The 21,002-nt window shown below is 48.6% G+C and overlaps 3 protein-coding genes across 3 annotated transcripts; 1 reads left to right on the top strand and 2 right to left on the bottom strand.

Moving 5' to 3' along the window:
- Positions 1 to 83: 83 nt before the first annotated feature.
- LOC133896705 (RHOMBOID-like protein 2) lies at positions 84 to 2,661 on the bottom strand. The gene is made up of 5 exons (XM_062337302.1): positions 2,392 to 2,661; positions 1,361 to 1,524; positions 983 to 1,153; positions 651 to 894; positions 84 to 420 (listed from the first exon to the last, which is right to left on the bottom strand). The coding sequence occupies exons 1-5, from the start codon at positions 2,658 to 2,660 to the stop codon at positions 309 to 311; spliced, it is 960 nt and encodes a 319-aa protein (XP_062193286.1). The 5' UTR covers position 2,661; the 3' UTR covers positions 84 to 308.
- A 2,344-nt stretch (positions 2,662 to 5,005) lies between these two features.
- LOC133897702 (protein ROOT PRIMORDIUM DEFECTIVE 1-like) lies at positions 5,006 to 7,078 on the top strand. The gene has a single exon (XM_062338507.1). It carries the CDS (start codon positions 5,167 to 5,169, stop codon positions 6,544 to 6,546), a length of 1,380 nt encoding a protein of 459 aa, XP_062194491.1. The 5' UTR covers positions 5,006 to 5,166; the 3' UTR covers positions 6,547 to 7,078.
- Positions 7,079 to 14,433: 7,355 nt separating this feature from the next.
- Positions 14,434 to 20,527, bottom strand: LOC133897175 (homeobox-leucine zipper protein ROC6-like). Its single transcript, XM_062337799.1, has 9 exons — positions 19,657 to 20,527; positions 19,312 to 19,562; positions 19,117 to 19,234; positions 18,302 to 19,009; positions 18,100 to 18,201; positions 17,748 to 17,996; positions 16,811 to 16,985; positions 16,292 to 16,707; positions 14,434 to 15,383 (listed from the first exon to the last, which is right to left on the bottom strand). The coding sequence occupies exons 1-9, from the start codon at positions 19,810 to 19,812 to the stop codon at positions 14,973 to 14,975; spliced, it is 2,586 nt and encodes an 861-aa protein (XP_062193783.1). The 5' UTR covers positions 19,813 to 20,527; the 3' UTR covers positions 14,434 to 14,972.
- Positions 20,528 to 21,002: the final 475 nt, after the last annotated feature.

Raw genomic sequence — 21,002 nt, 5'->3', positions numbered from 1 at the left:
TCTGTTCGGTGTAAGACATTTGATTATATTATTAAACGGCAGAACCAGAGGCCATAAAGGATTTGTCATCTTAACAATGGAGATAGAACAAAGAACTTGTCCATATCTAAACAACAAATTGGAAACAGTATCAAGCTCGAGTTATAAACATACGACGCCCGACAAACTAGCTTACAGAAACCAGGAAACTCCAATCCAGTAAAGAACAAAGGACTTGTCCATATCTACAGACATAGATGCATAAAAAATGGTCTTCTGAATCTGAACACTACATGTTTTGCAGAAAAATTAACTGCAAAATGAGTTGCCTAGGTGTTGCACTTCCACTTCGATGTTGGCACGCAGTTCAGGTAGTGGCACCAGTGACAGCCATCGTTCCCATTCTTTCCCTTGAAAAGCATCACCAGTGAAATCACGAACCTGCAGCACATGTCTTTTGATTTGAGTTCCATTCCAAGTTTGCATAGAAACAAATATATAAGCTCGTTCGCGAAAAACAAATATATAAGCTCAGTAGCTCATCTAAAATGTGCTCAGCATTAGTCCAGAATCACGCATATTTTGCACCAACATTTTCCCCATTATGATTGAACCAATAAAACAAAGACAACAACAAATATGCCAAACCACATTCTGACGGATTCACTTACCCGACCAATAGCAAGACTAGCGCCACAACCCACAAAACATATTGGTATGCTTTGTATTTGGGAGGCTGACTAGTCTGTGGCAACTCATGGCGTTCCATCCAACCAAATTGAGGCCTTGCCAACAAAACAAAACCCAAAAGGAAACCCGTCGTGAATCCACCAATATGAGCAAAGTTGTCCGCATGAGGTAGCATCCCGATAACTAAGTTGAGCGCAATAATAAACAGGAGAGTTATTATGGCTGCTGCCTGCAAGAGCAATTAAGTAGATAAACAAAATGATTATCAAGCAGCTGAATAGAATAAAATATACGTGATATCTATCTCTGTTACTGGCCTTGTTGGAATAAATAGTCCAGTTCATGAGTAGCTCAGAAAGCATGGATCCAAGCAGACCAAATAAAGCTCCAGAGGCACCAACGGAGATGTATTTGTTCCGTAGGAATAGTGCAGACAACACGCTGCCGCCAAAACCAGATATTAGGTATATTGCACCAATGCGAACTTGCAAGCAAGAAAACTAGTGTCAGTATAAAATGGTTATGAGTAACAAATGCAAAAATTAAAGCATTTAACTGAAAATTAATGGTTGGGTCTACATTGGAATACTAAGAAAAGAATTAAAAAAAAACTTCAAACAAATTGTGGACAGATTAGAAATCATATCGTAGAAGTTACAATTACAATGATTCGGCACTGGCATAAGCTTACCAAATCCAAATTGTTGTTCAAGGCGGATTCCAATAAACAGCAAACTTAGCATGTTCACAATCAAATGGATTAGGCCAGCATGGAGCCAGATACAGCTAATAAGGCGCCACCCTTGGTGCTGATGAACAATTTTGTTCCAGTCAAGAGCTCCCATTTTCCCCATACTGGCAAACAAAAAGACTAGTGTTAATACGATCATCTCATAGATCCTACACTATCTTACAGAGGAAATACAATCTAGATGAAATTCACAACGACAAAACACATAGTTTGTGGTCACTGAGCAGCAATCCTAGTACATAAGCAGGCATGCAAATACGGTCGAACTGGTAAGTTCAGAATGTGCTATTATCTTATCTTGTTCTGGCCAGAGGTAAAACAAACACTTACACAAGTCAAAGCAGGTCCGATGATTCCATCTAGAATAGAATACGAAAGATAATAGTACTAGAATACAGGATCCTACGCGTGCAACATAGCATTATCACCCAGTTACCACCTATATTCCGACATAAGTGCCAAAACTAACAGTAGCCATAAAGAACATCGTTGCTTATTGCCTCAGTGATTGTGGTACAAAAGAACCACGAATTGATAAAATCTAAGGAATTTTCAGTGTGTGGAGATAAAGCCTTGGATATAGACGAACTGCCGGGGAACTGAAATTATGGAGTTGATTGGACAAAAACATCGAAATTGCAAACTTTTAGATCAGTTCAAGCTAGCCGCGACAGAGATCTGAATTGTCACCATCACATCAAAATTCCATGCGTCGCAGACCATCAAATTAAAGGTGAAAAGGACTTAACGCAAGGAAAAGGCAATTCAAGTTTAGAAGCAAAAGACCCTGACTTGACTCTCCTCGAGTACAAGCTTCGAACGGCAACTGTTACTAGTACCATAGCTATCAAACCTCAAGATCCCAAACGCAAAATAAACACCCGAAATTCTCCAATCTCCCCCCACACAATTCGAGTACTATTTGGCACGAGTCGGCAAAACAAAGCTTAGCTTGTACTGCGACAACATACGTGGAGGACGACGGCCCGAGGAGCGGGTTCTCTCGGAGCGGTTGGAAGGAGAATCGGCGCAGGAACCCGGCGACGCAGTCGCCGAGCGCGCTCCCGTGCTTGGGGCAGTTGTTCTCGTACATCTCCACGACGAACACCGCGATGCAGGCCACGATCACGGTGGGCACGAGCCACGGCCACCACTTCCGCTCGTCCGGCCCCTCGTACCCGCCGTACCCGTACCCGTACCCCGCCGCCACGCGGCCCTTCCCATCGCCGTTGCTCGCCATGGCTTCTTCCTCTCGCCTGCCTCCTCCTCCTTTTGGCCTGCTTCAGTGGAGTGAAAGCCAAGGGGAAGCTGAAGTGGTCACGCTGCCGTTGGAAGCGTGGAGGGGAGAGAAATTAAATGGTGTGGCCTGCGGCTGGGGACACCGCGACAGCGCCGTTAGGGCCAGCGGTGGGTGGGACGCCGTCAGGCTGGCGCGCGGGGCCCGTGAGCGGGCCCTGGGACTGGGACCACCGGGCGGTGAGGCATTGCTGTCCGGTGGGGTGGCGTAACTGCTCCGCGCCGCGTGAGGAGGAAGGGAGACGAAGCCGAGACCGAGCGCGGCAGCTCCTCTCCGCGCGCTGAGAGGATGAGGTGCGAAGCGTGTGGGCACCGTGAGGTGGGCGAGAGAGCGCGTTGAGGTGGTGCGTCGTCGCTGGGTCAGGTGTTGCGCCTGGCGTTCGTACGCCTCTCGCTCCCGTCGTCATCGGCTTCCGTAGCTTCCTCTGCTCCGGTACGGCAGGCACGAGACCGGGTATGGGTAATGTGCCAGCCCAACTTGATGCGGCTGCAGTAGTAACTTGCGGCCATGGCGCCCTGACGACGGCGGCGTCGGTGCGTGCTGCCCGGCTGGCGGAACCATGCGCCGTCGCGTCGGCGTCGCGTGGGACGGCCACGTACGCTGCACGAACGCCCTTGTCGCATCGACCTAGCCTAACCATCCATGGCTGCTCGTTGCGCTGCATCGTCGTGTGGTCGATCTCTGGAACTACCCTTCTGCACTGTCGCTCTGTTCGCCGGCATCAGCATGTGAGGCTGCCAGTGACCTTGCATCGCAGCATTCGATCGCGTGCTTGTTTCGTGCTCGATAACGATTACTCGTGTGCGTAGTAGCTGTGTGAGCACAATGCCGGCACGGAAGGCCAACTGGACGAGCAGTGACCTCTCAGCTCTCACTCTCTTTCTTTCACCTCGGCTCAGTATGCGCTATGCAGCTGGCACGCAAGTGTCGATCACGTTGTGAAATTGCTCTGGCTAGGAGTAGCAGCTGGCGCCCTTGTGATGTGAGTGGTGTACATGGCATCCGCATGGCAGTGGCAGCTTGTACAGACCGTCCACTCATGAACCATCCACATGGCAGTCGGCCTGACGACGTCCCAACGCCCAATCATTTCCACAGGGCAAGCTGTCCTGTGGACCCATTCATCGCTTTACTTTTGATGGCCGTTACCGCACTTTGCAACACAATGGCATCGTTTCTCGGCTGCTCCTTCTCAATGTCTTCAGTCTCCCATCTAGCTGCACGAGATACACACCAAGGGAGTGAAAAATCCATGTATCTTCTATCGTGGGGGCGGAGCTCATCGGCAGCGGTGGTGGAAGGTGTTTTCGGGTTACCTTCTTTTGTGGATCTAAGATGGTGGTGTTGGATTTGTTCTTCCTCAATCACATCTGACTATTCAATTGCTGATACTCCTTCACAACTTTAGATATGTCTCAGCTTTGGATTTGAGACACTTGCAGCGATTCCAATATTTAAGGTTGTTCGATTTGGTGGAGGATTTGACTTCGCCTTCGATATTCTATCTTACTTCAGTCCAACGAAGATATGCAATGGGTGATGGAAGAAATCAAAGATAGAGAAGATGAGTGAAGGATATGGATGTAATTTTTTAAAATTCGCTTGACTTCTAGAATTCTTGATGTAAAGGGGGATCGTACTTTTCTCAAAATCTAATATAATCCATTTCCCTTAAAAAAGATAGGCTATGTCCATCCCTTTCATTTGCATAATTCCTTGGCATGAGTAGTGAATGGCATGCCATTCATTCAAGAGGAATTATACAATTGTGTGAGCGTACGTCATCATTGTAATAAAAAAATCTTGTTAAAGTTTGGCAAATAACACGGGTGCTCATGAATTGGCTTTGGTAAGGAAATGGACATCAAAATTACCAAAAATTGGAAACAAACTAAGGCCAAGTATAAATCCGGGTGGTTAGCCCAAATAAACCATGCGTGGTTAACAATCTTTTTTATTTATATATTTTTAATTCTAGAATTTGCAAATATATGTGTCCATTTAAAAAATTTACACACCTATACTCTATTTCATGTTCAACGAGCGATAAGAACATGTTACCCGTTCAACGAGTGACAGGTTTACATGGTTCGTCAGCATGGATATGACTCAATACATATCACCCGTTCAATAGGCGACAATTCTACATAGCGCGACATCACGGCCCTTTGACTGGGCGACTCGGGCGGTAGCTCCTCCGGCCGACAGGAACATAAATTTGTAATTTTTCAAAGCATATATTAGCAAATTTTAGATTTAAAAATATATATAAATAAAAAACTCCGTGGTTAACCGGCGGGCCGTAAATTTGCGTTTCAAATTTTAATCCGACCAGCCCAAGTCACACATTGTCTCCAAACCAGCCCAAAACAAAATAGGCCCACCTAAGAGGCCTGACCCAACCCAATAAACTCGCCCTCACCAACAACAACCCCTCCCAAGTCTCTCGATGCTCCACCGCATCGCTGCCCTCCGGCCGCCGCCGCCGCCGCCGCGTGCGGCTGCACCGGTGGGGGCCACGGCGGCACCGTATTCCTCAAAGTCCACCTCCATCCCTCAGAAGCAGCAGCGCGTCCGCGACCACGCCTTCGATGGCATCATGGAGGTCCAGAAGCGCGTCCGCCGCTTCCTCGCCCTCCACTCCCTCCTCCTCTACGCCGCCGCCCCCACCGCAGCCTGCCGAGGCGGCGGCGGTAGCGGCGCCGTGTCCGTCCCCTTCTCCCGCCTCGGGGCCCTCGCGCGCCGCCAGCTCCGCCTCGCGCCCCTCGACGCCGGCCACTTCCTCCTGCGCCACCCGCACGCATTCCACCTCTTCCTCCACCCCGTCCACCGCATGCTCCACGCCCGCCTCACCCCGCGCGCCGCCGCGGTGCTCCGCCTCGAGGCCGAAGCCATCGCCGCCGCGCTCCCCGCCTCTTCCGTTCTCCGCCTCCGCAAGCTCCTCCTCCTCGCGCCCCCGCACCACCGCCTCCGCCTCGAGCACATCCGCCTCCTCCGCCGCGACCTTGGCCTCCCAGACGACTTCGCCGACTCCGTCATCCTGCCCCACCCCACCCTCTTCCGCCTCACCCCTGACGGCTTCGTCGAGTTCCTGCCCTCCCCCACCGACCCACCCGACCTCACCATCGCCGCCGTCGAGCGATCCCGGGAGCGCCACTACCGCGAGCACCGCGCCCCCGGCTCCGGCGAGGAGGATGCGCGTTTCGCGTTCCCCATCCGTTTCCCACCAGGGTTCAAGATCGGCAAGTACTTCCGGATCGCCGTCTGGAAATGGCAGCGCCTCCCCTACGCGTCACCCTACGCAGACGTCTCCGGCCATGATCTGCGCTCACTTGAGGCACAACGCCGCATGGAGAAGCGTGCGGTAGCTGCCGTCCATGAGCTGCTCTCGCTCACCGTTGAGAAGCGCACCACACTGGAGCGCCTTGCGCTGTTCCGCGATGCGCTCGGCGTGCCCAAGAAGATCAAGGAGTTCTTACTTAAGTACCAGGGCATATTTTACATATCCACGAGGGGAAATCAGGGGAAGCTGCACACGGTGTTCCTCAGGGAGGCGTACTACAAAGGGGAACTTGTTGGGCCGAATGAGATATATGAGGCAAGACGGAAGCTGGAGGAGCTGCTCATGATCAGCCCACAGAAGGCGAACTTGGACAGGATGTTCACCAGCATGGGTCGTGAATGGGATCAGCTTGGTGGCGGTCGCCGTGGTGGTGCTGAATTGAGGGATGGGTTTCTTGGGGTTGGAGCTGGCCGGAAAAAGAGTGTTGACGCTGATGGAGCCGATAGTGGGGAGGACTCAGGTGTTGAATCACTCTACATTGAGTGAGGAATAGAATCAACTTGGGAAGCTTGATTCTGGAACAGGCATCGACCTCATTTGGAAAGGATGACTTCTTGTACTGGCATCATCACCACAGTGTCGTGGTTTGGACTGATGATGCTACGTTTTGAGTTTCCAATTGCAGCAGAGGTCTTGTGCTAAAATTGTCGACACCATGAGTAAAATGTGAATCACTGAACTGTGAGCGAAGATCCTAGGTGCTACCATGCTTCCATGCATCTGCCGTGTGGTTAGATGGCCTCCTCCCTTGCGCTCCCTCATGCAAAGACAGAACTCAAGAGGCAAGAGAACACCTTTCAGAACTCAGAGCCTATGCTTGTAAGCTTAATTGGTCAAGTGTTGTGAGTACTCTGGTACAAGGAGTGGATCTCTGTCTTTTGTTTAGCCCACTGAAAATTGTGTATGTTTAGGTATTGGCATTAGTTCTGTAATTGTTTCTTAATTCTTCCTTATATGCATGCAAACAATTAAAATGTTATGGGTAATAACACCAATAAGGAATGTGTTCTTATCTGCATCCACTCAGTATGAACAGAGTGAAATACATTTTTGAGAAAGGGGAACAAACAAAGTAAAGGCACTGGCTGATGTATTGAAACAAAGCTGATTATATTTTGTTTCAAAACTGAACATTATCATAAATGCTACATTTCAAAACTAATTGACTAACTGTTTCACATGAAAGTTTCTGTAATGTCTGCAGTTGTTTGCTGTCTTGCTTTGTCATGACTGTGATATTTGGAAGTGCAATGATCTGACCATAGAAATTGCAGATGTTGATGTTTATCCAACAGTGATATTACATTAAAACAATCCATGTATTTTTGAACAACCATTTGAAGGTAACTGTTGGGTACATTTTTTTTTCCCGGATAAACCAATAACCATATTTGGTCCTATGCCAGTTTTTCTGATGTACTCGGGTTTGTTTGGATATGGAGGATTGGGGCGGGATTCAGGTCATTTTGTTTGTTCTGGGCATTTGACTAGGGACTGTTGCATTTGACTTGCAGTGTTTATGTATCTTCTTTCTGTCATTTTGTTTGTTCTGAGCCCATTGGAATAGCTGACTTGAGATAATTTACAGCCCTCTCAAATTGTCATATTGGTTTCCCATCATATGCCTATTAGGTCCATAGTCCTGACTCCTGAGCAAGTCTAACCTGATTGTGAGGTTCAGTAGAAAGAAGGGCTCAGCTTTGGACGGCTAATAGCTCATTAGCTAAGTTATACAAGTCAGTTTTTTCCTGATCAATGTTCAATCAGGTTGTTATTGTCTACAAATGCAACTGTAAATCAACTGATGTTACTAGCATCGTACTTGTCAAACAACTGAATGAAACCGAAACCTGCTTAATGAGTGTTTCTATTGCATTGCACTCAGTTACTGCACGACAAACACACAAACCTAATCAGCTTTAGTGATCTTCAAAAGTTGCTCCTATTCTGAATATCTACGATCCCTTTATTGTCAGTTTCCTGTTAAAACTTAAGAAAAGTAGAAGTACAACAAATGTCTTGAACTGAATGTCGCGACACGGGAGCAGCTTGGTGTCCATGCAATGAACCAAGCCTTTTATGACTGAAAGAACAATCAATAAACAGAGCAAAAGGCAGCAGCTTAGTGTCCATGCAATGAACCAAGCCTTTTATCATTGAAAGAACAATCAATAAACAAAGCAAATGGCGACGATGAAACTTGAATACAAATTGTACATGAAGTACTGAACAGATGCACGTAGTGATCTGGATCTGTCTAGAGTACTATCATTTGAAGGCTCTGAATTGCAGCTACAAAACTTTAGGAGGCAAATAGTTGGTACATGATGTCACCTACTGGTATCATGACATCATGTCTGGCATAGTCTGGAAAAGATGATGCCGCTTTTTTTTTTACTCTGATCACTGGCCTGAAGATGCTTTAATTTCCAAAATGTTTTGGATTTTGGGCATGGTTAACAAGTTTAGTTGGTTAAGTTTGTTTTTACCGATTCAAACAATAAACAGGAGCCGATTTGATTGTATTTTGACCTGAACTCACTTACTGTTTGTTTGCCACTTGAGAATGTCAGATCTCCCTGCAAATTGCAATAATAATCTCATCTTTCACGTCAGAAGACAGTGCTTGTCATTTCTCATTTGGCCTTCTTGTGAACTTGGTTCTTCTTCTTTTTGCTCTCTAGCTATATCTTTTTTTCTGAAAACCTATCTGCTAGTGTTTGTAGAATTCTAATGCTTAATGGTATATTTCTCGCATGATTTATTGATCGCAGCACTGTCTGAAAGATATTGCCTTGTTCATCAATCAAGCTCAAACCTCATTTTAAGATGTGAAAGTGCAGCAGGTTGAAATGCACAAAATGGGCCATGTTATGTGCGATGGAGATGATGCATCAATGTCACTTTCACTCGATCAAATTCCGTTGATAATTGGCGTTCCTATCTACATCCTAACTTAGCTTCTAGTTTTGGATCTCTTTCGTCCTCAAATTTTTTCCTTGTTCTATTGTTACTTATGGGCCAAGCGTCAAGATAGCTTTACTTTTGCGCACCAACCCCCCCCCCCCCCCCGGGCCTAGAACATCATGCAGTGCCTTGTTATTGTGCTTGTGTCTGCAGCCTAGCTAACTATGTTCCTTGAATGGTCCAGTCCAGAGCGAAGAGAGGCGTCATGTGTTCTACACATAATTATCAGATCTGGAGATGTTTTTAAGCCGAATTCTTGTGGCCTACAGATATGTTGGCATCACATCTTTCAATTCCTGAATAAATTGTGCTAATCGATTAAGAGACTATGGACTTTTTAGGTAGGTTTGTTCGGTTTGGTTTAGATTAATTATCGTCGTTGTGGAGCCTTTCCAATTAGGTGAGTCGGATCTTGGATTGACCCAAGGCTGATGTGGCGTGAGGTTATCCGGTATTTGAGGTGATTAAATGATATTAGGTGTCTCACTGGATCTCTCCTAGTGTTACGTGTCAAATATATAACTACAAAGTATATATGCATAAGCAATAAATCATATTCAGATAAGATATATTGTACCCGTATTTAGCTACTCCGGATATTAAGAACTGAATCTGCGGATCTTGATACACCCGGACACCTAGAAGGCATATACTATGGAGGCCTCGAATGGTTACCTAGCTCGTGTACGACTAGTATCCAAGTCGGATTCATTTGCTTTGCCTTGGCCGATAAGTTGAAGGACTCCCTTTGACCACGGCTGAAAACAAGGCAGTACCTCGCCCCCATATAAGGTGGGGACTCAGATCCATGAGGGAGAGGGGAAGAGAAGGCTAATCTAGTGCATCTCGAGGCAAGCGACATCAAGACCAAGCAATTGAGAGACTCGGCAACTTCAATCATAGATTACTCTAGATTCACTTTACTTGATTGTAATAGGTTTAGCCATATTACTTGTACTTACGATACCAATATGCAATAGCATCAACACAGGATGTAGGGTATTACTACAATTAGGGGCTCAAACCTGTCTACATCATATGTCTTGTTTCGTGCTTGATCCTTGATCTCAAAGGTATCCCTTGTTTAATTTATGGACATATTGTCATAAACAAATCTTTGACTGTTAGCGTGCTAGGTAGAGTCCTTCATTCGCTTTTTAGGATCGATCATGTCATGAGTACAGGCTCGAGTTGGATTCTCTGATGACGGCTTCTATGACCACTTTGAGTTGACGTCGACCATATTCACATCGTCTCGTGCCAGGTTTGAGATCACCTTCGGAACTATGGCATACTGCTGGGACGCTCAAGGTAGACTGATCCACACTGATATTATCAAATCTAGCTCGTTAGATGTATACTACAAGGTGGGACACATCGACTGGGATCCCTAGGAGCCCAATATTCTCCAGATCATGGACATTGATAGCAATAGCGAGAGTCACAAAAATGGTCATCGAAAACCAGAGCAGCCGAAAGATTGATTTGTGTTTGTGGCCGTATGAGTCAATGTCGCACCCGCTGATCTGGATTCGCGAGGAAGTAGGGCTACATAGAGCACGGTTACACCTCTTTAGAAAACAAGTTGCTCAATCGAGCAACAATATCCTATAGAGACAGAGCTGAAAAAAAAGTCATTCGAAAGAGCTTGACTGCGATAACAGATTCAACAATTTGCCATATAAATCTTACCTCCGACCGTATCCTTGAAGCTATCTTTGTCTCCAAAATACTCCTAGGCAAAGCGATCTCGCGCTTTCAAAGGACTCAACCTCCGACTAATGAAGTTTTTGGCCATGTGCCACCCAGTTATGCAACTCTGCCCAAGTTCACAAATCTTTGTATTGTAGTAGGCGGTGTGGTTGGATTCGTGATGCTTTTTTGACTAGGATGGGTTTTGTAGGGGAAAGAGGCCTCTATAGACTAATGGGGAGTGGACTGGGTCATGATTTGAGACATAAAATCAGTGTTTTTTCAATTACTTTTGCCAGGAGGAGATTAAATCGACTAGAATATAAGAGTTTTTCATTCCAGGTCACAGTTGGAAGCCACAACCTCCAACACTATTGTTCGTATTGTTCTTCTTCATATGTTAGAAATATTGGACAAAAACACTCAACATAGTGATCGAGTTCAGATTCAGATGGTGGAGCATAATTTGGTAGAAGTCGAGTATGAAAAGGAGGGACTTAGAAGGGGGAACATTGAATTAGCAATAGAAAAATGGTTTTAAAATCACAATATTGTGGTCAAACTGTCACCGGCCTCTAATTTGCTAGCACGTGAGGAGGAACTATTCGTTCAGCTTCAAGCTCCTTTAACCTTGTTTCTTACATCGATGAAATCGCCCATGCTTCAGCCAAGAGCCTCATCTTGTCTAGCTGTTCGAGTGAGGCATCAGCGGCCTTTGCATCAGACTTCTTCTCCGACAATGTGGGAGCGGTGGTATTCGTAAAGTAACCGGGATCCATGGATCTAAGTTTTCTTTGTGGCGGCGCAAACTTGGACGGAGAAAGATAGGGGCTTATGTGAGAAGGCTGACGGCAAGAGCGAAGAAAGATTGCTATGGTTCAAGTTTGTATCGGTAAGTAGTTTGAGCTAAATATCTCTTTGGTAACCACTTCCGTCTATTTGACACCTCAATCCGTGAGAAAGGCATAATGATGGCGCTATGCAAATCTTTGCACACCCATCTGCACGCATTAAATGCTCCAATACGCAACAATTGAAATTTTGGAATTCTCTTTTAGTTCTACCTAGAGTCAAGTGTCGATAAATCGAGTCTTAAGACTTTTTGAGTCTTGCGTGCAGACAACGGCAAGACATTCGACCAAATTATGTTCCCACTTGATGTTAAAACATGACATGTCCTACTTGATTCTTTTGACTACAAGTTTAATGCACCTTACTCGATTAAACCTAGACTTGATGGTATTCGCGTGGGCAATTATGGAAAACCTCCATACTAAGCAGAGTTAGAGGATAAATATCAAATATATAACTAAAGGTATATACGGATAAAGAGTACACTTAGTTTGCCGGTACGCCGTGTGGTTGGCCGACACGTATGGAGAAACTATTCGCGAACTGTTCGCAGAAGATTGTCTTCCAACCCTCAGATATCGGATACCTCTGGACAGGAAATGCCGAAATGGTGTAGTGTACAGAGTAGAGACCAGGTATGGTGCTCAGCGACAGAGGTCACAAGCAAGAAGAAGACGAGGATGGTAGGCCGGGAACAGGCCCACGTGAAGCCTGAAGGTGGCAAGATCGCATTGCTCATCAGACGCCAGTCAGAACAGTTTTGTACATACCATAGCTAGGGCCTAGGTGTGCCAATGATCAAGTGTGAAACAGGTTGCTGTCACGATTTGGCGAACTGTTTCCCCTTCAAGCGTCTACATGGTCTCTGTGAATGGCGAAGAAGGCGTGAAGCAGCCAGCAATGTCATCTATACGATCTCATGCTCGGCAGGTCTCGTGATTGCGACGGGTCGGTGAAATTGTCAGCAGCCTTTTTCTTCTTCAGTGTTTTTTTACTGGATCAGTAGCTTTTTCTGCCAACATTTTTGTTCTCGGCGAGGTGCAAATCCGACATGTGAAAGATTGACGATACTGGAACTGCTGCCAACCTGCCAGCCGTCAAACTGACAGCACTGACGGATGTTGATCTTTCGTGTTTGGGTTGTACGGCAGCGGCTACAGCTTTGTTGCAGGGAAGCTTTATTTGCATGATAATTGTTACATGATAATGATCCTTCACAGAAGCAATGTACTCTGCATATATTATGAGTCATATGAACACCAAGAGAGACCTTCCCTCTGCAATCATAGATGAGTGTCCAGGCTCATTGCCCCGGAAACAAGGGGACCATGCGTGCAGCAGAAAAAATACTAGTAGACCAGTCATCACAAACAGCTTCCTGGCACTTGACGGACCTAAAAAGAGGTCAGGTCTAAAGAAAAGAGCTCCTAGAAAGAGGTCAGGAGCTACAGGAGGAGGTGGCTGACGGCAAGTGGTAAGGCCATCGGGCCAGTTCGCCCTTGGCCAACCGCCAACAGCGACTCCGGCGGGCCCGATCGACGTCCGTGCCGCGCTGTCCCGGTCCCGTACCGCCGGTCGGATGTCAACTCATCTTCCGGCCGAGCCCAACGATCTGTGCCGTACTCACCCCTACGAGGGCCCCTGGGCTGGTTGGCGTGTGTTTGGTGACTGAATTTGTGTTAGATCGGGTTGCTAGATGTGTATAATTTTAAAAAAATATATGTTTGATTTTTTAAATTAACGGTTCTAATCTAGTCCGATGGACGTAAATATACCTTTTTAGTTTAGTCTTAAAGTCTTAGATTTTTGATACTCATACAGACGAGTCTATTATCAATGTCAAGTACAAACAATTAATCATAATATTTAACTCTTGTATCCACTTATACGACCTTAAATTTAGTTCACCAAATAAAAATTAAGTATATCATATTCGCATATTCAACTAACAAAATATTCTTCTTCCTAACAAATATAACTGTAACTAATCTACTTCTATTTAAATAGATTACACGATACAACTATGTAAAACAACCGACAGCACACCTTTAGTTTTTGGCACGTCTCATAAAGCTCAACAAGTTACTGTCGCCACCACCTTCCATGACTCGGGGTCACTTGCTACCATCGGTACGTACTCACTGTTACAGCTATGCGTTGTTCGTGCGTGGAGAAGTCCTGTTTGGGTAGCTCCCAAAGTTGAATTGTTGGGCCAGCACGAGCAGCAGTTTTGATTGGATATTTGAGCAAGGTACTAGGAAAGTGACGTGACCGCAACATGTCACGTGAGGTACCGGACCGACTAGACATTTGGTTACACGGGGATTTCATAGGAATCTAATAGGAAATTGTTCATCTCATTTCCTATAGGTGCCGGAAACGGACGGTAGATCAAAGTTCCGGAAATACAATTTTATAACGTATTATTGATGTATGATCTATCTAGATCGTTTATTTTTCTTATATAATAGTTATCTATCTTTTAATTTAGTTATATACTTATATTTTTTATATATCTTTTTAATATGAATATCAATGTAAATAAAGGTTTCTAATAAACATTAGGTCCAAGTACCTTTATAATTAGGCGGGAACAAGTTCCAACGTTCAATCGGAATGGTAATAAGGAACCAAAATGCGTTCCTAACATATTCTTCGTTTGAAATTACAAGGTTACGGCAACCCGGAGGTTATAATGAGGCTGGGTGTACACATGTATAGTTGTATGGTATGGTGCAACATGCATCACTACATGCAGTATATACACACCGGTAAAACAGTATTGATTAATTGATTAGTCACTTGAGAACACACACAGCATGCATGTATATATCAACTCAATCAAATAAACATTATGCAAACTAAGCAAACAAAAACCATCGTGGGGACCTCTGATCAGTATCATCATTCCCTCTATATATTTCCTCATCTTGGAGAGAACTAGAAGAGGGGGAAAAGAAAGACAACTCTTCACGAAACGGTTAAAACAAACTGCTAGATAGTATATAGACTTAAGTCAATACCCGAACCACCACATCAGCATCAAGCTTAAGCAGCAATTAGACATGTCTGCTCAAGGGAAGCCTAGAGCGCGGTTCGTTCTTGACTTAATCCCTGTGTACCTCACCCCATTGCTCTATATGCAATATACCCCCACACTACATAATTTATTTTTCCGTCCTTTTGCACTGCCTCTCAACCAAACACTAGCTGCATGATCATCTCAGTACGTTGCTTCGCATGTCCATTCTTGTGTTGTGCCATTGTGAAGTGCGTGATGAGCTCAACCTGAGCTTGTAGCATCTGGCATGGCCTCAAGTCAAGCAATCGACACGGCATCAGGCTCCGGCCTGGCGATCGAGTGAGGTCGGTCGGCGGCCGGAATCCATGTCAAATGCCCGCTAGGGCGAGACGATGCTTGCCTGGAGCGCGGACTTGATCTTCTGGATGGTGCAGGAGAGCAGGTTGCTGACGGTGTCGACCGACTCCACGGTGAGCTTCGCGGTGGGCAGGTTGTTCACGAGGATCTGGAACGCCACCGTCACGAGGGACCCGGCGTTGCCGCACGCGGAAGGAGCGTTCGGCGGTGAGCCCTGGCCGGGGTTCGGAGGGGCCGGCAGCGACGGCACCCCGTGGCCGTCCGGGAGGATGGCAAACCCGGAGGGGAGGAGGGAGACGTACGCGGAGTCGCCGCCGTTCATGACGACGTGCATGGACTGCACGTCCACGGGCGCGTACACCACGAGGGAGCCAGATGAGTCGGTGCAGGTCTCTTGTAAGATGAGCATGTTGTTTTGATTGCCACTTGTTGTCTGAAACATCATAAAGTGTGCATAAGGGTCTTGTGAAATGCATCATGTGATCTAAAAGCAACAAATGGACCTGAGCATTTCAGTTGACTTTTCAGCTTACTAACTAGTGAGCCCTCCATCCAAGAATACACAACGTATTTTATTTTTAAAAATCAAACTTTATATACTTTAATCAAGAACTAATCAAATTATAAATATTTTTAGTCTATAAAAATATATAAATAGATTTATATTTAAAACTCTTTCACACTCTATCAGTTTGTAGCTATAAATTATATATTTTATAAGAAAATAATATCTAAAGTTTAACTTCGAAGAGCGAACCAAAACAAAATTGGTGATGTATTCTTAATCAAATGGAGCATGAAATGTACATGAAAATTGTATTGTACGACGAATCGCAATATTGATGTATTTATTTTTGTAGCCAACTACTGTAGAGTTGCAGGCAAGATAATATGATTAGGAATCTAACAACATTGCAGGAGTAAAAAATCACATCAATCTGTCAGAAAGCATGGAGCCAATTTTCGAAGGGTAAACCATTTTGATGCACCTCTAAAGAGAGGGTAGATAGAAGGGATCAAGAAATAAATTAACAGAGAGAAAGAGAAAATAAAGCCAGACAGGCTTTTTGTGAGCAAGGACAAGGGCAGCGAGGCATGCTTCCAAGCATCGCAGAAAAGCTAACAGCTAGCTTTCTTTCACAAATGTCAACCCTGCCCCACTGGTAAAATATATGGCACAATGCAAACTTTTAACCTTTTCCGGTTTGTCCTCTTCTTTATGTCACTGTGATTGTGTCCCTCAACCCATGAATATACCCATAAATCTAGCGCCATGGTACACAGTACTAGGTACTGAGTGAGAGAGAGGTAAAAAGGAATGAGTGAAATGTGAGTACTTACATTTGGACGGAGGAGCGAGACGGCGTTGCCATGGTGCTGGCCCTTGGCGATGTGGTCCATCTCCTGCATGGCCTCGCCGTTGGCCAGGATGTCCCACTCGCCGCGGCGCTGCTCGTCGCGGAGGTAGTCGAACAAACGCTGGGGCGGAGTGGCCGGGAGCCGCACCGACGTGGTGGCGCTCAGCACCACGCCGGGAGGCTCCCCTGGCGCGCCCACGCTCTGCCGCGCCATCATGCGCACCTTGTCCTCCCCCTCCACCGTGGCGCCGCCGCCGCCCGCGCCTCCCCCCTCGCCGCCGCGCCACTCGTCCAGGCGCCGCCACTTCTGCGCCGCCGACGCGCACACGCCCGCGCAGAAGTTGTCCGTCATCCGCTGCGCCAGCTTCAGCATGCTCCTCCGCCCCACCGGTGTGATCGCTGCATGTTCACCGCCGTCGCCATAGTTAACCATATGCACACCACTCGTAGCCATATCCATCTATCCCATGCACGAACGACGAAGTACTGATGAGTTACTCACCGGCGTGGTCGCGGGCGGGGAGAGAGTTGGAGCAGAGGATGGCGAGGTACTGGCACTGGCGCTGGAGCGAGGCGAGCCAGCGGCGCGCGCCGAGGGCCTGGCCGGAGCGCAGCAGCGGGCGGTAGAGCTGGTGCACCGCCGCCTCGTCGTACTCCGCGTGAACCACCCACGTGACCTGCAGTACGGCACGTACGCGTACGCACAGTACAAAGCAGCAGAAGCAGCGTCAGCACGAGCAGCTCCCATGTCCATGTGTGTCACGGCTCTCTTCCCCGTTGGCCACGGCCACTTGCCGCGACAGGGCGGTAATGGCGGAGGCAGGTAAAAGAGGGCAGCGCCGCTGGCCGCGTAAGGTTTGGATTCATCGACAAAATTGCAGGGAATCATGTGTGCTTTACTGCTCAACGAACTACTCACGCACACGCGAGCTCTCGGCAGCGATTAAGCAACCAAAAATCGGATCTAGGCTACCGAATGCCCCGAGCATTTCGACGCACGAGGATATGGTAGCAGAAGCATCGAAATGGTTCGAAATTGGGTAAGAAAACGATGCCATGTGATACAACACATACCCTAGCTAGGTGCCCCGGTACAGATCAAGCTCGCTGCGCGTCAGACCACTGAGTCTGATGAGCCTTCGCAGACGGCACGGAGACGAACTGGTCTCATGCACGTCTCGCCGCCCGCGCCAGGCCTCTACGCGAGCATTGACATGTCGCACATCGACTGATGTGTACGCAGTGCAGCCTTGGATTCACTCACTCACCCACGTACGTGCACACATCGTAGGAGCATGAAATACTGAGCTGTGCGCGCCCTAAATGCGCGCTGTAGCCGCCACATGCCGCTGCGCCGTGCGGGTTTAAGGCTAGCTACCACTACCAGATCAGGCGAGCACGACGACGGTGACTTAGAGATACGCGTCAGCTGAGCGTACCTTGGAGTAGCCGTTGTTCATGTCCTGAACGATGCAGCCCGTGGGGAAGAGGCGGCATCCCATGTACCCGGCAGCGCCGCCGCCGCCACCGTTCTGCGAGTGGTGGTGGTGGCCGTCGGGGCGGAGGACGGCGTCCACCGAGACGTCGACCACGGCCCACAGCCCCTCGGCATGCTGCTTGCAGAACCGCAGGAAGACCACCTCCCGGATCGGTACCAGCGGCGACAGCACCTGCAGCTCCGCGTGGATCTGCATGCGTTCCAGCACCACGTCGTGGCCGCGTGAGTGCAAGAGGATGGCGTTGCGTGACGGAAATGGTGTGCGCGAGTGGGTGTGGGCGAATGGAACTCACCAGTTGGATTGACCCGCTGCGAGTGCCGCCCATGCCGCTCGAGATGATGTCCGTCGTGCTCGCCCTCGCCACGATGCACGGGAACATCTCCGACCAGCGAGCCTGCAATGCAACCGCGCACGAACCATGCCGTGGCGTCAGTAGTTGCGGTTGCGGTACGGCGCGCGTATGTGATTAAACATGGCTGAAAAGGTTTGTGTACCGCGTCCATGAGGCTGTCGACAAGGTCGTCGCTGCTGGTGATTACGATGCCGACCTCGCGGGAGGCCTCGGAGACGTAGCCGGCGGGGCGCGGCCCGAGCACCCTGTGGAACGCGCGGTGGTACTCGTCGAAGTTGAGCGTCTCGAAGCCGCTGCCGTCCGGACTGGGGAGCCAGAGCGGCTCGTCCATCTGCGCCACCTTCACGAGCTCCTCCATCGCGGCGAGCCCGAGCTCGAGGAGCACAGTGCGGTCGACGCCGTCGGCCGCGCCGTGCATGGAGCCGTCGAGGCCGCCAATGCCCGCGGACAGGCGCATGGCCGCCGAGCCCATGGGGCCGGGCAGGCTGGCTCCCATAAGGTCGGGGATGGGGGGCAGCGCGGACGCGCCCAGGGGGCCGAGCCCGAAGCCGTTGGAGCCGACGGCGAGCTCGAGGCCGGAGCACCCCTGCATGGACGCTGGGCTACCGGAGGAGATGGGGCGGCCGAGGAACTTGCCAGCGAGCGCGCAGACGCGGTCGAGCTCGTCCTTGAGGCGGGCGTTCTCGATGCGCAGGTGCTGCTCCTCCAGTGACACCTCCCCGAGCACGGCTGCGCCGCCGCAGTTGGTGCAGATGGGGTTGCGCATCGCCTCCCGGATCGCCAAGTTCTCCGCGCGCAGCTTGTCGTTCTCCTGCCGCAGCAGCGCGTTTTCGTGCCGCTCGATCTGCGTCTGCTCATCACGATGATGCAAGGCACAAAATTAGGGAGTATCATCACGCACGCACACACACACAGACACATGTCGTCCATGGATTGACCGAACAGTGTGGTCCTCACCTTCATCTGCGTGCGGCGGTTCTGGAACCAGAACTTGACCTGGCGGCTCTCCAGGTTGAGCCGCTTGCTGAGCTCCATCCTTTGCTTCTCGTCGGGATGGGGGCACTCCTTGAACACACTGCATATGCAGATGCTTAGGTCTGCAAACTCGATTCTTCTTCCATAGGGTTGGTTTGTGATGTTACGGTGACTTACGCTTCGAGTTCTTGGATTTGCTGCGGGGTGTGACGGTGGTAGCGCTTTTTCTTCTTGCGCGGGTTGATGTTGTCCGGGTCGAGCTCGTCGCCGGAGGCGCCGTCGACGTTGTCGCTGCCGGACCGGCTGTCGTTCTCATCCTCCCGGCCGCGGCCCAGCGAATCGCCGTCGCCACCGCTCCCGCTCCCGCCGCTTCCCATCAGGCCCATACGACTCACCTCGCTCAGCTGCCCCCCGTCCATGTTCGTTTGCTGAAACAACAACAAAAAAGGAATCACACACAAGGAACCAGAAGAAACAAGAGAAACCCATGAAACCAGTGAGCGCATGGAGATGGGAGTCTACCAGCCCGAGCGAGAGGCCGGGGGCGGCGAAGCCGCCGAGTCTCGGGAGGGCCGGGGTGGAGAGGAGGCGGCCCGGGTTGTGCATACCGCCGCCATTGCCGGACTCGTAGGAGAAGACACCGGAGCCGGCGCCATCGAACATGCCACCGAAGCTCATCAAGAGCGCAATAGAAGTAACAGGAAAAGACTAGTTTATTTTCTCCTCTCCTGGCTAAATCTCTGCCCGCGATCCTACCAACCCCAGCGGATACCCTCAGATCCCAAAGATTAATTGTTTTTTTATGAGGTGAGAGGGGAAGAAGGCATGCATGAAAATACTAGCATGAGCGCGCAGCCTTGGATGGTATGGCGGTAGCAAATATGGAAGGTAATCATGGAGCCGGACATGGAAAGAAGCTCCGAGCGCGAACAAAGGAAAACGAAACGCATCCTCCGAGTAGCTCCCAGGAAGGCAACACCACCCTAGCTATATACCAACCTCCGCCACCGTCACGACGGCGGCGATGGCGATCCCTAGTCCCTCTAACCGAGAAGCTAGCCCACCTCCAACGCAGCTTGCCGCGCACGGCGATGAGAGGCCGAAAGCAGCTCAGAAGAGGAGAGCGGAGGAGCAGTAGTGAAGGACGATGGAAGAAGAATGGGAGGGAGAGGAGTCAGGAGGCTGGCCGGCTATGGCTATGAGAGCTAGATAAAGCGGGACATGTGGAGAGTGTCTAACGGTCTGGCGGGGCAGATAAAAGAGACGCCGCCGGTGCTGGTGTCACTGCTACGTACACCGCCGAAGAAAAACTGCAGTCGCTCGCTAGCGCCCCTGCCACGTAAACCAGAGTGAAAGGGGCGGAAAAACTGTGTTTCTTCGGAGCATTTCGAGGGCTAAACGGAGGAAACGAACAAGGGGGAGCAGAAAAATAAGGCGGGTCTGACTCGCACACGGAAGCGAGCGCGACAGTCAAATGGCCCCCACCGATGAAGCATGCATGGCCTGGGCTGATCTCACATAGTCCATTGCTTACTTCCATACCGCCACAGATCTGGCAATGGCCGACGATTATCTGTTAGTATATTGATGTTCTATTTGGTTATAAATACTTATTATTTAAAAATATAAAATAACACATAAATTTATTTTGAAAAATATTTATAATATTATATTTTTACTAGAAATTATAATTATATTTTAATAAAAATTATAGTTAAAATTACATATCGAAGAGTTTAAAAAATTAGAAACGACATATATTTATAACAGATGAGTATAAACTCAAGGGACCGCCTACTTGGATGAACGCCGAGTACAGCAGCGACCATTGAGAGAGAGAAGGACTTACACCAGCAACCGTTTTTTAT

The sequence above is a fragment of the Phragmites australis genome, chromosome 17 (assembly GCF_958298935.1).
Source record: "Phragmites australis chromosome 17, lpPhrAust1.1, whole genome shotgun sequence".
Classification (NCBI taxonomy): domain Eukaryota; kingdom Viridiplantae; phylum Streptophyta; class Magnoliopsida; order Poales; family Poaceae; genus Phragmites; species Phragmites australis.
The sequence above is the reverse complement of the archived record's forward strand: the minus strand, read 5'-3'. Positions and strand labels throughout refer to the sequence as shown.

Excerpts from the sequence above, each read along its gene's own strand:
- LOC133897175 (XM_062337799.1), bottom strand. The coding sequence starts at position 19,812 with ATGAGCTTCGGTGGCATGTTCGATGGCGCCGGCTCCGGTGTCTTCTCC. Across the intron at positions 18,202-18,301 it reads TCGACAGCCTCATGGACGCG|GCTCGCTGGTCGGAGATGTT; the intron begins GTACACAAACCT and ends GTTGCATTGCAG. Across the intron at positions 15,384-16,291 it reads TCTCGCTCCTCCGTCCAAAT|ACAACAAGTGGCAATCAAAA; the intron begins GTAAGTACTCAC and ends ATGATGTTTCAG.
- LOC133896705 (XM_062337302.1), bottom strand. The coding sequence starts at position 2,660 with ATGGCGAGCAACGGCGATGGGAAGGGCCGCGTGGCGGCGGGGTACGGG. Across the intron at positions 1,525-2,391 it reads CTCGGGCCGTCGTCCTCCAC|TATGGGGAAAATGGGAGCTC; the intron begins GTATGTTGTCGC and ends TTTGTTTGCCAG. Across the intron at positions 895-982 it reads TATTTATTCCAACAAGGCCA|CAGCCATAATAACTCTCCTG; the intron begins GTAACAGAGATA and ends TCTTGCAGGCAG.
- LOC133897702 (XM_062338507.1), top strand. The coding sequence starts at position 5,167 with ATGCTCCACCGCATCGCTGCCCTCCGGCCGCCGCCGCCGCCGCCGCGT.